The sequence below is a fragment of the Bipolaris sorokiniana genome (genome assembly GCF_000338995.1).
Source record: "Bipolaris sorokiniana ND90Pr unplaced genomic scaffold COCSAscaffold_5, whole genome shotgun sequence".
Taxonomy (NCBI): domain Eukaryota; kingdom Fungi; phylum Ascomycota; class Dothideomycetes; order Pleosporales; family Pleosporaceae; genus Bipolaris; species Bipolaris sorokiniana.
Genome location: NW_006911899.1, coordinates 1,747,123 through 1,763,171, shown reverse-complemented (window position 1 = coordinate 1,763,171; position 16,049 = coordinate 1,747,123). Strand labels below are relative to the sequence as shown.

General features: G+C 52.7%; 4 protein-coding genes across 4 annotated transcripts; 1 reads left to right on the top strand and 3 right to left on the bottom strand.

The window, feature by feature from the left end:
- Positions 1–1,156: 1,156 nt before the first annotated feature.
- COCSADRAFT_310840 (uncharacterized protein) lies at positions 1,157–1,452 on the bottom strand. The gene has a single exon (XM_007700742.1). The coding sequence runs from the start codon at positions 1,437–1,439 to the stop codon at positions 1,266–1,268; it is 174 nt and encodes a 57-aa protein (XP_007698932.1). The 5' UTR covers positions 1,440–1,452; the 3' UTR covers positions 1,157–1,265.
- A 3,117-nt stretch (positions 1,453–4,569) lies between these two features.
- COCSADRAFT_189582 (uncharacterized protein) lies at positions 4,570–7,506 on the bottom strand (the record flags this gene model as incomplete). The annotated part of the gene is made up of 2 exons (XM_007700741.1): positions 4,570–7,095; positions 7,345–7,506. The coding sequence occupies 2 exons, from the start codon at positions 7,504–7,506 to the stop codon at positions 4,870–4,872; spliced, it is 2,388 nt and encodes a 795-aa protein (XP_007698931.1). The 3' UTR covers positions 4,570–4,869.
- Positions 7,507–12,048: 4,542 nt separating this feature from the next.
- On the top strand, positions 12,049–13,368 carry COCSADRAFT_115131 (uncharacterized protein). Its single transcript, XM_007700740.1, has 3 exons — positions 12,049–12,257; positions 12,320–12,518; positions 12,565–13,368. The coding sequence occupies exons 1-3, from the start codon at positions 12,115–12,117 to the stop codon at positions 13,090–13,092; spliced, it is 870 nt and encodes a 289-aa protein (XP_007698930.1). The 5' UTR covers positions 12,049–12,114; the 3' UTR covers positions 13,093–13,368.
- A 300-nt stretch (positions 13,369–13,668) lies between these two features.
- COCSADRAFT_140301 (uncharacterized protein) lies at positions 13,669–15,515 on the bottom strand. The gene is made up of 2 exons (XM_007700739.1): positions 15,241–15,515; positions 13,669–15,191 (listed from the first exon to the last, which is right to left on the bottom strand). Exons 1-2 carry the CDS (start codon positions 15,471–15,473, stop codon positions 13,760–13,762), a joined length of 1,665 nt encoding a protein of 554 aa, XP_007698929.1. The 5' UTR covers positions 15,474–15,515; the 3' UTR covers positions 13,669–13,759.
- Positions 15,516–16,049: the final 534 nt, after the last annotated feature.

The window sequence follows — 16,049 nt, the reverse complement described above, 5'->3', positions numbered from 1 at the left end:
AGAGAGAGAGAGAGAGAGAGAGAGAGAGAGAGAGTGTGTGTGTGTGTGTGTGTGTGTGTGAAAAAGGATGAGAAAAGGTAAAATTATGGACAAAGGAAGCGAAGAGAAGAAGAGAAAGGTGGCTGGATGCGAGGGAAGCAGTTTGGCTGGTTCACACACGCAAGCGCTGTGCGTACATCGGTTCCGAACGGACATTTTTGGCGGTTACTGAGGGTTGCAGCGCCCTTTTTTTGGGTGTGGGTGCGTGCATCGTTCGTTGGAGAACAATAGTGCTTCTTTACCTACCTACTACTAGTTGCAACTTTGCAGAGTATTGCCAATTTTTCTCTCTGTCGGCAATCGAGTCCAGACGCATTCGACCTTGCATTATCCTTTTTCCCTTCCCCTTTGTCGTTGTTCGAAGACATGGTTGTTGTTGCATCATACGTGGCAATGCGCGCGTACTTACTTACGATTGAAGGATTCTCGACATGCCGGTGTGACCATGTTTGCTGACGTCTTCTCCTGCAGCAATGTTCAAACATGCTACTTTACATATATCAAATGTGCAAATAACCACACCCGGCATAATTCGATACCGCCATGCGTTTGAAAAAAAAAAAAACAAATAAATAAATAAATGGTACCATCTAAAAAGAATCATCCTATATCTATAGAATACTACACTTTACATATAGATTACTGTGCTGTAAAAGAAAAAAGATCACATCATTGTATGTTGTTCCTGGATAGTCAACACCTCATCAAGGTTGCGCAGTTTTTCATCCGAAGATATTTCGGTCGAGCAAGAGACACAGCCATATACACCGTAACGTAGTGCGTCGCAAAGTCACAGGGGAGTTGCGCTTATGCACGTATGCGATAGAGGGACAAAAAAAGAAGAGGGGAATAGGAAGGATGCGGGTATCGGCCCCGCAAGCCTGAGAGATTCTTCGAGGTATTTTAGGGGTCCTAAAATCAACTGGGTTGATTGCATTGCATTGCATTGCATTGCAGCGCATCCCGGATATGATGGAAAGTCACTTCCGTACTGTTTGTAGGTGAAACCAAGTATTGTCTCTGTGTGTGTGTGTTTTTCTTTTCTTTTCCCTCAAATTGTTTGCAGCTGAACAAAAGCCCCGATTGTGATTGTCGCGAGTGGCAAGGGTTCCATATGTGCGGGTTCCATCGCGGTTATAGAACCGATACCGTGCGACATTCCGTAACTTTGCGCGAGAGGCCGTGTCACCCACCCTTGTCATTCATCATCCTACAAGGTCGTTGACTCATGTGCAGATCTGATCGATCAATAGTGTTCTGGCCCTTGGATCAACATGGCAAAAGAGCCGTGCAGCCAAAGCAAATATCGCGTGCAGGCGGAGCAGCGCGTGACGGGCGAGCAATCCACTGACAAACGACACTGGCGCAGACCATGTGGAGAGAAGTCGAATGGTGATCATGGAAGCAATGCAGGGTGCATATACAGATATATACACGTGTTGAAAGTGGGTTGTCTGTGCGAATATGATTTGCCGTCGGCCAGGAGCGACAAACTATAGGGAGGTCACACATGTACGTACATGACAAAACACAAGGCGGTGCGAGTCATCAGGAAAAACAAAACCATGAGATGCATAAGCTGTACTTTGCAATGAGGCAGGTCAACCGCCTAGTGCCCTGTAAAGTCATCGTGGGGCCCTCGGTCCACCTCCATGACATGTTGCGTCGTCGCGGAGGTGAAGCGTGAAAAAAAAAAGCACATCGGCAGTTGTCCGAGAGCGTTTAGAGGGCATTGTGGTGCAAACCGAGCACACACCAATTCAGCATCCCCGTATGTCTCGCTGATCGGGCCGATGTCAGCAACCTGAGTTGGGGCAATTGAAGCGGGTAAAACAAAAGGATATGTAAGCAGGAAGGAGACATGAGCCGGGACCGCTGCGACACATACGGTCTTACAGCCCTGTGAACCCACGGCAGAGGTAAACGGTAAGATTGGCCCGGAGATCCTACTCCAGGTTTCTGCTTGATTGGGCAAGTCACTAAACCGGGTTTGCAGCGTGTCATCAACACAACCCCAGTACATCATTTACATACCCAGAGCGGCTCTTTCTCCTGTCTTGTTATCATGCAGAATTGCGGAATAATAAGTGGTTAGTGCGCGTCGATGTCTACACACGTACACTGGGCTATATCCTAGTTGGAACACGACCCTGCATCCCTGATGACATTGTTCCACAATATACTACTACTATCCTAGTAAGAGAATGGTTGAGAGAAGAGAGGCTGAGAGAAAAAAAGAAAATAGATGCCCGTACAAGCATCGCGAGTCAAGGCCAGACCGATAGCTGGACAGGTAGCGAGAGCGGAAGACGGAAGGCGGATTTGTGACGGCGAGAAATGATGTGTTTGGAGAGATGGCGGTGTAGTGGCGGTTACGTGCGCTGCTCGGGGGCTCGGTTAGTCTAATGCTAAGGCCCGATGACGAGGGTTCGATCAGCGGAGGCATGTCATGCATGGGCCGTAGCGGTACGTTAACGAGTCCACAAGTCCAGAGTCAGAGTCCAGAGCGTAAGCAGGATCGCGTTACGCACGTGAGATGGCATACGTCTTCCCGTTCCGTCATCTGGTATAGGGCTATTAGAGGGGTCATGGAGAAGTCCGTAGTAGTATTTGCACGAGTTTGGACCTCACAAGGTGTTCCCTCCCCCTTCTCCGATGCAAGTGCCCCTAAGGCGCACAAGGCACAACATGGTCTAGTCAAAGAGCAGGGTGTGTTGAAAAATATGTAATGAGTTGACGCGTGCTAACCCCCTGTAGACTAAAGTGACAGTTTGTGAAGGCGTCGCAGGTTCAATGTGTGCGCGCGCTGTCAGTTATTAGCACGACAGCAGCATGTACATAGATAGTCGATATTGAGTGCAGCCACGGCCCAGGAGAGAGTGCCAGTGCAGTTCCGAGGATACGAATGCGAACCAGAGCTTTGCAGAGCTGACACGTTGGACTGGGATTGCTGGGACGGCAAAGTTGTCATTGTCATTCGGACCGTTTGGCGACAGACAAAGTTGGAGCTACCAGGGCTAATATGGCTGTGGGCTGAGATCCATTGCTAGGAGTTGCAACTACGACGATGTTGGTCGTAGTTTGCGACAGGGATGTGCAGCCAGTACACAGGACGAACGGAGATTTGTTGAAAGGGGATGCTAGCAGCATGGAGCGAGTGGTGCTGATCTGATAATATCACCAGTCAAGATGCACGCAGGTCATTCATCGGCGAGCAGGGACGCTATGATAGCGCACTTAAAGTTCCGGTCTGGCCATCAAATGAACCGAGCAACAGACGGTGGGGCGTCTGACGGACCACCCCGGAGTAGCCTCCGACGGGTACACTTGGGACGTCGTTGGCAAAGCTTTAAGGTTTGACGAAGCATGCGCGCTTGGCCGGTTTCCAACGGCATGGTCAGGTGGCTTCTGACCGCTCTGGTGGTGGAGCGAGTTGTGTATGCGTACTCTAGCTGCTGTGGAGCGACGTGGAGTGGAGGGAAGCATGGCGCATGTCCAAGCAGACAGACGTACTATGTAGTGATATTATGTATGTACGCACGTTATGCGCATGGTATACTGGGGCTGGGGCCCTCAGCGGCAGGGGGACATGGATGGTGGCGATGGCGGCGATGGCGACGAGGTTGGGTGGTGAGATGGTAAGATGGCGAAGTGGTGAAGTGGGGAGGAGGTGGGGGAAGAGGGGGGAGGTTGGCTGCTTGTTCTCTTCTGGAAGCGACGCCAGAAACGAGGGAGAGGGTCGAGAGTCGAGAGTCAAGAGAGCCGCCGTGGCCGTGTGACCGAAAGGAGCAATGTCAGGGTGCGGTCAAGCGGGCTCCGGGCCCAAGGCGGCATAGCGTCGAGTTGGACGAGGAACAGGCACTGGTTGGGATGGCATCAGAGGACGGACTAGTGCTAGGTAGGTCCAAGGAACCACAGCGGAGCGTGTAGTAAGTAGTGTACGTACATGCTATACGACATCCATACCTCCACACACGACTGACTTGTCGCGCACTAGGCCTCGCGGGCCTGTCCATGTCGGCATGTGTGTGTTTGCGAGCGGGAGAGGAGTCAGTGAGCCGCAAACTCTGACCGGACGTCGTCGGGGCATGGCGACGGGCGACGGGAGAGGCCAAAGGCCTAAACCCAGACAGAAACAGTGACGCCGTTGGTAGCGTGCCTCACTTGGCACTTGCCTGGCCCAATGCGTTCACTATCATGCTCGATTCAGAGTTTGCCCTCTGCCAACATACGAGTAAGAGTAGTCGCCGGCCTTGCTAGCTCTGCATTGCCTCGCCGTCTGTCACACAACCCACGTCTTCACCACCCTCATTGGCACCCTCTGTCTCCTTGCCGCCGCAACCGAACTTCTGCGTCAACCATTGCTTCCATGCCAAGACCCGCACTGCACAGATGACTTTGTCCATGACAGACGCTCGTCAGGGGTTGGTTGTCAGCTCCCGTCCTCCAACCACGCCCTCTCCAGGCACCAACCGCCATGCACATGCAGTCCAGGCACAATCAAATCCACTCTAGTAGCAACAACAAATCGTGTAAAATTCTTTCTTCTCTGCTACTGATGATGATGATGATGATGATGATGATGATGATGATGATGATGATGATAATAATAATGATGCCAACGTTGCCTGTGGAGGCCTGATAATCTAGATGCACTATTCTAATAGTCTCATAATGCAACAAGTATGAGAAAATATTTCAAAAACAAAACAAAACATGGTGGTGAGAAGACCAATGGGTATAACGCAGATTAACGCTTGCAAAATTCCACAAGCATGAAACAACCACCCATGCAACAACAAACAGCCGCCTGCTATTCGCCCTGTTTGATTACTGCGCCCGTCCCTTGGTCTGTTCAGACGCCCACGCGCGATGCTCATATCGACCCGCCTCTGCGCCAAACGAATCCCGGTACAGCGGCCGTTCTGGCGACGGGCGCTGAAGACCTGCCGCCTGACCTGGTTGCCCTTGAGGCGATGCGTGCACCTGAGCATTCGCCCCAGATGCGTGAGTCGTCGGCCCATATCCCGCTAGCGGATACGCCCGACTGTCATGGCTGGGCGAAGGTCCGTCAATTTGGTGAGAGCCCAGTGCCGGGTGGTAGCTGTTGGTCCTCCTTCGCACGTTGCGCTGTTCCTCCTCTCGGGACTCGTCCTCGTATCCGTCAAAAGACGCCTCGGAGCCATGTCCGGTCGTGCAAGACGGTGCTCGCGACGGATCGACTGATGCGCGTCTCAGCCGAGGTGACTGAGGTCGGGCATGGTTCCTCTCAGGATGCGACTGCAATGCCAATGACCTCCAGTAATCTCGCTCTTCACGGTAAAAGGCTGCATCCTCGTTGGCGTCACGCACGCTTTGCTCCAGCCTTGAGATGCTCATCGAAGCCTCTCGTTCCTTCTCTTTTCGTCGGGCTCGGAAGCGAGCAGACGCACCGGCATTGCGCCTTCTCTTTTCGTCGGCGCCCTTGGACGCAGTCTGTGTTTCTACGGGGATTTGGCGAGGTGGCCCGTGCTGACTCTTGATGGTCATGAGCTGGATGCTGCTCTGGCTCGAAGGCGCCATGGCAATCATGCTAGTACGGTCGCCATCAATCGAGGAGGGCCCTTGGCGGGCATCGTGCATCATAATGCTTCCAGGACCATATTGTCCCTGGGTGCTGTGGTTGTCGTATTGGGTAGACGCCACTGAAGCTGGCTGGCTATATGGGGAGTACTGGGCAATGGGGCTTGCACTGCCTGACTGAGGAAAGTTTACATTGGGTCGATGTACATCTGCCCGACCCATGTTCGGGGGTGGGGTTGGAGCTGTGGGTGGAAAATAGTGGGTTCGACCTGCGGCAGGTGGTGTAGGTAGAGCCGAGTGCTGCGGCGTCACCACCTCAGATGGGCGTGTGCTTGCCGTCAAGAAAGGTGATTGGTGGGCATCTATTGTGCCCGTAGGGGGATTGAGTCTGCTAATGGTGTGATTCTTGATGCCTTTGTCATGCAACGAGGGCCGCATAGGAGGTCGTCCTGGGGGCTGGAATAGCCTAGGGAGGTTTTGCTCTTCCCGGGTAGACAATACTGAGTCGACACTATTTGGTCGGCTAATGGAGGGCAGACTCTGCGAGTGGTGCGTGTCGACCGGAGATGACGATTCCAAGCGAGAAAGGCTACGTCTTGAGCTTTGTTGCTGCTGCTCAGCCACTTCGGCTTGAGGGTTGAGGATAGAGTGAACGCCAAGGGAACTGCCATTCCTGCCAGAGGAAGTGGGTGGTGTCATGGAAAACTGACGCAGGGGCGGGAGTGAGACGGGAGGATTCGCTGGAGGCTCCCGTGGGCTCCTATATGGAGGATGCATTGATGGATATGACTGGACGGGCGACATGTGCGGGGTGGTTGTTTGCTGGGTCCTTGATGCTTCAGTGGGTAGACTCGACGTAGTATAAACGTCGTCACAGCCCCCTTGGCCACCCCGCGGCAACCATGAGCGTTCTGACTTGAGGTCGTTGGTATATGGGGGAGTCAACGAGGACTGGAAGCGGCGGGGGAAGAGAGGATGAGGGGCCTCAATAGCGGGAAGAGTTTGGGTAGCCAGCGTGACGACAGGACGGATTGGGTCGCCGTGTAGACAACCCAGAGACAATGTCGAGCTGAGGATGGATGGAAGGATGGATGGGTGGGTGGGTGAAAGGATGGAGTGGAGGTGAGAGTAGTATGTAGGATGTTGGAGCACTAGTTGGAGTGACAACGGGATGCAGGCAATGCAAATGAGGCGAGCGACTCTAGATTTCCTAGTAGGGCAGTTGCAAGTTGGAGCAGGGTGGGGCAGGTGACCAGGCTCTGTTGGGGGAAGGGCGATATCAGGGCTGCAGGAACAGGGCGTGAGGGCCAGAGAGGAGTAGTAGAGGGGAGGTGAGTAGTGAAGCGCTGGAAGCGATGGGAGGGGGTGAGGCGCGGGAGCAGTCCATGTATGTAGTATATATGGGGAATTGGAGGTGACGGTGACGGGCGCTCGCAGTCGGGCGGGCGTGAGTCGGTGGGCCTGGGCCGGGAGGGATATAGGATCGAGTATGGACTAGGAGGTTGCGGTGTAATGGTCGGGGGATCGCTGGGCGGCAGCAAACCATGGAAGGATGCCATGTTGCGCCAGACCAAGGCGCGCAAGTGTGCAAGGGCTGCAACGACACCAAGGGCTTTTTGGCGACGCACTAGACAGGCCCCACTCGCCCCCATCGGGCAGTCATAGGCAGGGATACGGGCATGGTGGGCATGGTGGGCATGGTGGGCATGGACATGGATATGCTGGCGGCCACAGGGCACGCACGTCCAAGGGCTTGCGCAGCAGCTGGACAGGATGCGCGGAAGCGGACGACACGCGCCAGCTGCTCCTAGAGCAACGTCGTCGACGCACGCCAGACGCCGCCAGCCCTGCAGCCGAAGCCACTGGCCTGCGGGAGTGATTCCGGTCCACGTCTAGTCCTGTCATGGCCGCCTAGGGCCGGTCAAGACAGCGGGCGGGGGACAGCGCCCACTGCCCACTCTCTGCCCGGGCTGCACGCACGCCTGCACGCCTGCACGCCTGCACTGTCCTTTTTTTTATGCACCTGAGCGCCTTATTGGCAGCCCGCCGGCGAGGCCAAATGCCCGAAACGATACTCTGTGCCACGTATGTAGGCATGTATGTATGTATGTACGTATATACGTATGTAAGTAGAGCACACCCACACAACCAACTCGCCTGCGTCCGGCGGTGTAAGTATCTATGTACGTCCAGTACATCCATACACCCATACTACTACTCCCCATCTACCTAGTACTTGCCTACCTACCTACACATATACTTGCATGCCTGCCTGTTCATCCGAGCGTCTTGCGGCTGATTGCATCATGTCGTCCCAAGTCATGTCATTCCATCTCGTCTCGTCTCATCTCAGCTCAGCTCTTCGCCGTGCACACACACGCACATACACACACAGTTGCATAGTAGTACACATACACGCACACACACACTTGGATAGTACACCCACCACGGCTTGTAAACACACGGTACCGGACTCGGCCACATCACTAACGTCTCGGGACGGTCAGCGGCGGCAACGCCCCGTCTGGCTGGGCAAGGCAAGAAATATTACTATACTACTGCATGCACGCTATCCTGCACGCCTAGCAAAACGTGCTCGCGCAGTCCGTGCTCGCCGTGTGGAGGCTACAGGCTAGTAAGTAGAGTGCCTCGCTCCCTTGCCCGCTCATCCTGATCCTATACTGGATCCCCATCACGTGGGGGTCAGCACCAGCCCTCCATCGCACATGATACGCAGCCTTCTGAAACGCCATCGTATCATTGATGCCATTACCTGCTCCTTCTTGCCCGTGCGATTGCAACGCGCAACACCTGACCACCATGCGCCTCATGGCCCCCCCCCCCGCATGCCTTGCGCTTCTGGGCACGGGATACACGCCCACTCTCCCACGCCCTCTCTCTCGTCCACTCCCAAGTACACAAGTACACGCTGAAAATACATTTGTGCACTACTCCCGGCCATATGTAGCCACTGACATACAGCAACACCGCCCTGCACTAGTGCCACCAGCGCACTGTCAAACTTTCGGATCGCCTGCTCATCGATGCGAGCTGACCCGCGTGCTGATGGGGAGCTCTTCCGCCAAGGCTCCGGCCCTAAACCAGCATAGCGTGTATCCACCGCCCTGGGTTGCACTGCGCCATTGAGGAAACTCTGCCATCGGTTGGCCGGCCTTCTCCACCAGTTTCCCGTTCCACTCTGTCGGTTACGCTGCCAAGCCGGTGATCCAGGGGGACGCTGCCACTTTCCCACAAGCTTCTTCGAGCACGTCATCGGCGTCTTGTCCATGACCTTCTCTTTCATCCCGCCTAAGACACAAATCTCTTCACCCACCCTGACCCCCAAGCTATTCCGTCTTGTCATGGGCTCTCTTTTCATCTTGGCCCACCTCGATCTGCTTGCGCCTTGCTCCTGGGTTAGCACGCGATACCCTTGTCGTAATCCGCCGCCATGCTTGTCTCGCCGACCAGACCACGGTCACCCATGTCGATTCGTCAAGAACAAAGAGTGTCTCATCCCCATCCAGGGCGGTCATCCAAAGGGATGCTTTCTGTCGTAGCGTCTGATGGTCCATGTGCATGCCTAAATGCCAAGACGCCCTATCCCCACGTGCACGGACCATCTGTAGTTTGTTCGCTGCGGTTACAATTCTCCGTCGCTCGTTAGACTCAACGCCTAGTGCACCTCGTCCTTCGTACTCTACTTAGTGCTGCAGGAACAAACAGTACACCTAATTCGCGCCAAAGTTTCCTCCGCCTTGGCCGGGGTCAGGTGTTCCACCATCCGCCCTATCGTCTGAACTTAATCATCAGCCCGCCTCGTGCCTCTCCATCCTGGCCGTTTCACAATGTGCGCATATCCCACTTGCCATTGGCCAGAGTGCAATATACTCTACTTTTACAACGTAAACCTCAAGGCTGAATGAAGTCTATTCAGAGGACATTCCCGCCGCTAATGAAATGTCCGCAAATCATTACATCACTGAAATTTCATAACAACACCTTTCACCTCAGCGCCAAACACATGCACAGTGATAGATCCATACTAGCACATCATTCCACACACCCGGCGCATCAGGCACGCTCTGCTTAGTAGCATGCGCACTGCACAAAAGCCCCCGAACAAGCCGTGCCGAGGCCAACCGTTGTGGTGCATTCTCGTCAACCCTAGCTCGCTGTCGATCAAAGCGGCAACTACCACAACCGCAACAATTGCAAAAACATTAGACCCTTGAGTAAGTCACGCAAAGGGCCTCTGGCATAACCCGGTCTTACTTGCTGACAGAGCTTTGTTCGCTGCCGAAGCCAATGTTCGGCACTCGTCGTCTCGTTTGTGTTTCGTCTTCACCCGCAATGATTACTTGGTTCAGCTCAGGACACCACGGACTCAAGTCCGCTATCACAGCCGTGTCTCGCCCCATCAGAACATACCCTGACTTCTATATTATGCAAGCAACACACATCAACAGCAGCTGCGTATGACTCGGCGCTCCGTTTGTGACACGGCATTGCGACAGGCGTACGCCAATACAGTTAAAGAGTTTCGACGTTGCAAACAGCTCACAGTGGAGACCCACATTGTTGGCCATGCTCTGATCATTCTGTTCCAAGCAGGCATCTGCATAGCATATCTATCCAACGCATTCTCAAATCCCTCCAGCACACCCCCACCTCGGCTTTTACCCATGTCAGTGATTTTTGTCACTCAACAATATTAAGTTCTTGATAGTCTACTATCCGAATCTGGAATATTAGAAATCGAGATCATTCCCCTCCAATTTGCCACGACGCTGCCCCCGTTGCGTTCTCGCAACAGCAACAGTACATACATGCTTCTTCGTGTGCATCTGCACAGTGCGCCAACGGGATCCGAAAAACCCATGTTTGTCACCTTGCCGTCAGCACCAGCGTTCATGTTCCTCGATCAACCAAAGAAGCGAATATTATCTCCACCACCAATCGGCGCAACATAACTTGTACGCTACTTTGTTCGTATGATGCTATACTCAGCCAAGCGCTATGCATGGCGACCAAAACCATCCCTCGCAAAAATCCCGATATAACTTCTCCATCACTTTGAATAAATTCCGTACTCCCATCCACCCTATCGACCCAATCTCGCTGACTATTTCCGCATTGATTGGCTGGCTCAAGTACGCGAGCTGCGCCGCAGCAGCATGTCATTATCCCCACAAACCCTTGAGCAATGAGCACTTCGCTACCCAACAGTTGGTGGGAAATGTGGACCTTGTGGGATAATCCTTCCAAAACTGATTTTGGCATGGTCTGATTCGACCTCTTCTCACAATCTCTCTAGCCCCTCAAATCTAGGGTGCAGGCGCCGCCGCGAACAGCAAAGTCCGGCCAAGATATGTGAGTAATCCACACGCAATCTGTGGAGATTGGGGGACGTTTTTTTCTCCGTCTTCCCCTCCTTCTGTTGGAGCGGAATTGTAAACCGAGTCGACCCGTGCACCTCGTTCGCCGGTTCCTAGCTTCACCTTTGTAGTTCGCAAAGACCATGTGAATATGCCAAGTCGCCTACCCTGGACACATAATGGTACGATATGGTAGGTAGTAGGGCGTTACTCAAAGCTAGAGGAACTTGATAGCGGTGTATATCTGTATACACGAGTCAGTGTCATGTCACGGTAGTAGTCTCGGTTCCTAGTCCCGTGTTTTAGGACACCAGTGTTGAGCCATCCGCCCTTGGAGTAGAATACTTTGCTGCTCGCATTCCATGTCGGATAGGAATGCTCTTGTGATACGCTGGATGCTATCACATTATCATGCAGTGCACAGCATCTTGATATACTCAGAAAAGAGACATGGCCAGTCCCGGATCGCAGCCAATGCACTGCTACTCACACGATGTGACACTACCCCACTCATGCTGTTCTTGTGATTCCGGCAGGATTCTGATCTTTTATCAGATCAATGAAGCTCGATCTCCGTGGCAATAGTCACAATGATTCTACCACGAACCCCCAACAAGGAAACGGACAATTTTGTAAACTTTGTAAACTGTGCTTTACAGTGCATGAACTTGATCAGAAAAGATGTGTGTCGCAGCAAGTGCCGAGACAGCACAGCACTACAACACGTAATTACAAATCGAAACATATCGGGTCAATTATGCGAACAGGTTTATTACTGATAGTGTGCAATATAATGATGCAACGTCTCAAAGCTGGCAGAGAGCCGTCCTAGCCATACTGGTGCTCAGGTCCTAAGACTGCACGTCAAACAATGTTGCACCATCATTCAGCCAAAAATAGTCATTTCACGTGACATCTGACCATGACACATGTTATTGACACTGTAGAGTCGAGTAAAACACATATTGCAATCATGGCTGATATGTGTAGTACTTGTCGGACACTGTAACTGTAAAGATGGGACGGCGGCGGGCCGGGAAACGCCGACACAAGTCTTGGCAAAGGACACGCTTACGTCTGTCTCGACACAACATACGTACAGAGCTGCGCGTTCACTCTTTTCGGATCAGCAACAATGAGGGTTTTGCACAGCTTTGTTTCTTCACTACTCCTTTCGAGTGCAGCGATTGTATCTGCTGCTTCCTCGTGGAGCTTTGAAGATGCTACTGTTTCGGTTACGAGCAAAGGTGCTGGTGTAGGCGGAGGTTCCAAGGACAGGTAAGCTTAAGCCGGAGCTCTGTATTTGTGCAATGAGTATACGACTAATATTACCTCTCTAGTCTGAGCCCTTCGAAGCCGCTCGGAAAGTCCGTATCACTGGGCGCGACTGACACGTTGAAGCTCGTCCTTACCACAGTCGATGGAGGCACTGCGAAGCGTCCACACCAAGCATACTTGACTCTGACCGACCCTGTCACTGGCGTAGAAGACTCGTTTGTGTTTAGTGTGAAGGATAGTGGAAAGGGCAAAGTCGACCTGGTACGTAACGCCCGTCAATGGCTGCCGACATACCTGACCATTCCAGTCTCACAAGGATCTACCCCATCAATTCTTGACAGCCGAGAAACCAATTGCTGCGTCCATTGTCATTGGGTCGCTTGGTTCATCCAAGCCGTACAAGAGCAAGGTGTTTGACCTTAACGTCACTCGCGACACCAGCATTCCTCTAAGCGTCCCCAACCCGCCAGTGCGCTTCGCCGCCGAGCCCGAGATCCATCACATCTTCCGCGACGACCCCAAGTCTCCACCAAAGGTCATAACTCTTGTGTTCGCGGCTGCTGTTGCTGCTGCGCTGCCCATCCTGCTTGGAGCATGGGCTATTTTGGGCGCAAACGCTAGCCATTTGGGCAAGGCCCTGGGTAACGCCCCTGTGTCGCACGCCCTTTTCTACGGTTCTATACTGGCTATGGAGGGTATCTTCTTTTTGTACTACACGACTTGGAACCTTTTCCAGACCCTGCCAGCTGCTGCTGCCGTCGGAATCGTTGCCTTTTTGAGCGGCAGCCGAGCTCTGTCCGAGGTTCAGGAGCGTCGACTGGCTGGCTTGAGATAGGTAGAGGTGGGAACTGAAAATGGCACTATGGTCTGAACATCGAAGACAAGAATCCGAAAGGGGGTCATGGATGGCATACAAAACGCCACTAAGCGCGGAAAAAGGACAACAATGGGACTATTGTATATTATGCATGCTGAATGATTAAATACTAGAATACAGGCTGGGCTCACTGCGATACCAGCAAGTCCATGCACTTGGAAGTGTGTATGGTGTCCTTTTTTTCCGTTATGCCACCTACAGATGATTACCCTTGTGATTAGGATATGGGACGAGTCATCATTTCGCAGTGTATGTTGCCGATCCTGGAAGTTTGCAGATGCGAGGCACATAAGTACCAGCGCATGTAGAGTTGACTGACGGTGAATTACTCCATTTTGCTCAGATATTGCATCACATACGATGCAAGCAACGTTACCTCGTCATTCTACTACTGTGATGTGTCGAGTACAGAATAAGCACATTGAGAATTCGTTATAATACTATGACTGATTTTTTACTCTCTTTTGCAACCATGTGTTAACTTCCAACCTTAGATGTCAAAAAAGGCACTGACATGAATATTATGGTGAGTAGAAAAAAAACCCCCCCATGGTAACTGTTAAGCAATATCATTCACAACCTACTCTATACATTTCCCAACCAAACCCCCCCCTTTCACCCCCTTTCACCCCACCATGCTCAAAATCCCGTCCACATTCTCCCTCCCAACAATGCCCTCCTCAACCATCTGCGCCAACGCCCATTCCACAACCCCCCTCTTCCCCTTCCACCCTTCCTTCCCCCCTCCCTTTCCCTCGACTTCTTCTTTCAACACCTCCGCAACAACCGCCTTCGCATCCGCCACCCGCCCCGCATGCTGCGCCCCCGCCCTCTCCGCCCAACTCCTCGCTCCCCTGTAGAAAACACCCGCGTTAGCAACCAGCGTCGCCCCGCTCTTCTGCCACGCCGGCTTCGCAGTCACGAAGAGTGAAATGCGGAAGCGGAAGAGATCAGTGTCGCCTCTTGCTAGGAAAACATCTGATAGCCGCGAGGCAGAGAGCAGGGAAGCGTGCGGCTGAGAAGAAAGAGTAGTGAGCATTGTTTGGGATTGAGATAGGGCTGTCCATTGGAGTGCGGTGTCTGTTTCGAAGGTTGGGGCTGAGGGGGTGTATTGTGTGCCGTCGGAGAGGGCGGAGGCGAAGTCGATGAGGGCGTCTGCGTGGGTGGAGTGCAAGTTTATGGTGGCCAAGGTAGGAGGGGTTTGTGAGATGGATTGTTGGAGGGAAGAGAAGGTGTGGTCGATGGTTGAGGCGTAGGTTGTTGCATCTATTTTTCCGCTGCGGTACTGGATTTCTGCTATGCTGGCTTGGAAGGTGGCGACGGCGAGGAGGGCGTCGTCTTTGGGGGTTGTGGTGGCTTCTTCGGATGCGGGGGTGGAGGTTAGGGAGAGGGTTGGACCGGATTTGGGTTCTTCTGCTGGGGCTCTTGTGGGAGATTTGTCGATGAGGTCGAGGAGAAGAGGGATTTTGTGCGTGGCTGTTTCGAGGCCGTCTTCGGCTTTCTTTTCGAGGCCCGAGAGGTCGAGGGCGGGGTTGTAGAGGCCGAGGAGCGTTGTGAGAGCGTTTAGTTGTGCAGTGCATGTTTCTAGGATTGACTCCGGTGTTAGGGGCTCTTCGACTGTAGCCCAATCACCTGGTGCTTCTGAATCACTAGATTCGGTCTTCATATCTTCATCTGCTTCCCCAGCTGCTGACTCTTGTTGTCGCTCTCCTTCCCAAGCCTCGCGGTACTCACCAGAAGCCTGTGCTTTTGCAATCTCAGCTTGTATCTGCGTGTAATCTTGCTGCTGACTGTCCAAACACCTTTTGAAGATCTCTACGGCTTCTTCAAGCAATGGCCTTGCATCTTGTTTTCTAGCTTCTTGTGTGTCACTTTCTAGACGGGCTTCTGCCAGTGACGTAAGTACTTGTGCAGTATTGAAGAGAATGTCTGTATTCGTTGGATTTAGCGAGACTGCAAAACGGTGAGAATCTAAGGTTTGCTCCATCAGCGCTGTTCTGTTTCCAAATTGTGACATGCTGCGCTCATCTTCTGCGATGTTGTATAGCAGATTTGCTCTGGGTTCGATTAGTACTTGGCGCAAACTGAGATGCTCGGCCCACTCACTTATTATACGCGAGATCAAATGATTGGGGATGAAGTCTCAGGCCCTCATTATACATATCAATTGCTCTATTGAAGAAGCGAGCGGCCTTTGCTGCGTCTCCAGCGCGCCATTTGCCCGCTGCCTGCTCATAATCGTCTGCGGCTTCTAGAAAGTCGTTTTCGGTTTGTGGTTCTTGTGGCTTTAACTTGCCCTTTGGCTTCGGCTTGAGAAACTCTTTTCGCTTAGGAGGCATGTCAACGGGAGAAGATGATGATGAGAAGTGACGAGTTTTTGGGTTGGTGTTGTGTTGTAGTTCAGCGACAGGACAGGGTCTGTAGAGGTGCCGGACGGGCCAACGCCGCGGACGGGCCAACGCCGGATTTTTCCCCAACAGTACTATCACAAACTTGAAGCTGTAGAGCTCTACATAAAAGCTATTATCGCGAGAAATTTTAATGTAGTAACCTAGTAGTATCATTTATCTAATCTATCTACTGATATTTGATTGGCAGCTTGATGGGGCGGCCTGAACGCGAGCGTGGTAACGGTGGTGCAGCTGATCGATCGGCTGGCTGCGCACCACCACTACTACTACCAATGATAATATTTTTTGATACTAGCTTGGCACGGCGCTTAGAGCTAGGCTTCTTGCCTATTCGAGAGATTTTGATAGCTTTTTGAAGTCGTTTGTGGGCGGCTTGGCGGGCTATCTGGTGGGCAGCTGCTTTAGCTTTCTGCCTCTCACGATCTAGTTTTGCCTGTCGCCCGCGCCCGCCGCCGTGCATCTAGTTCTTGAGCTTTTGAGTAGCTTTTCTCTCCTTTCTAGCTT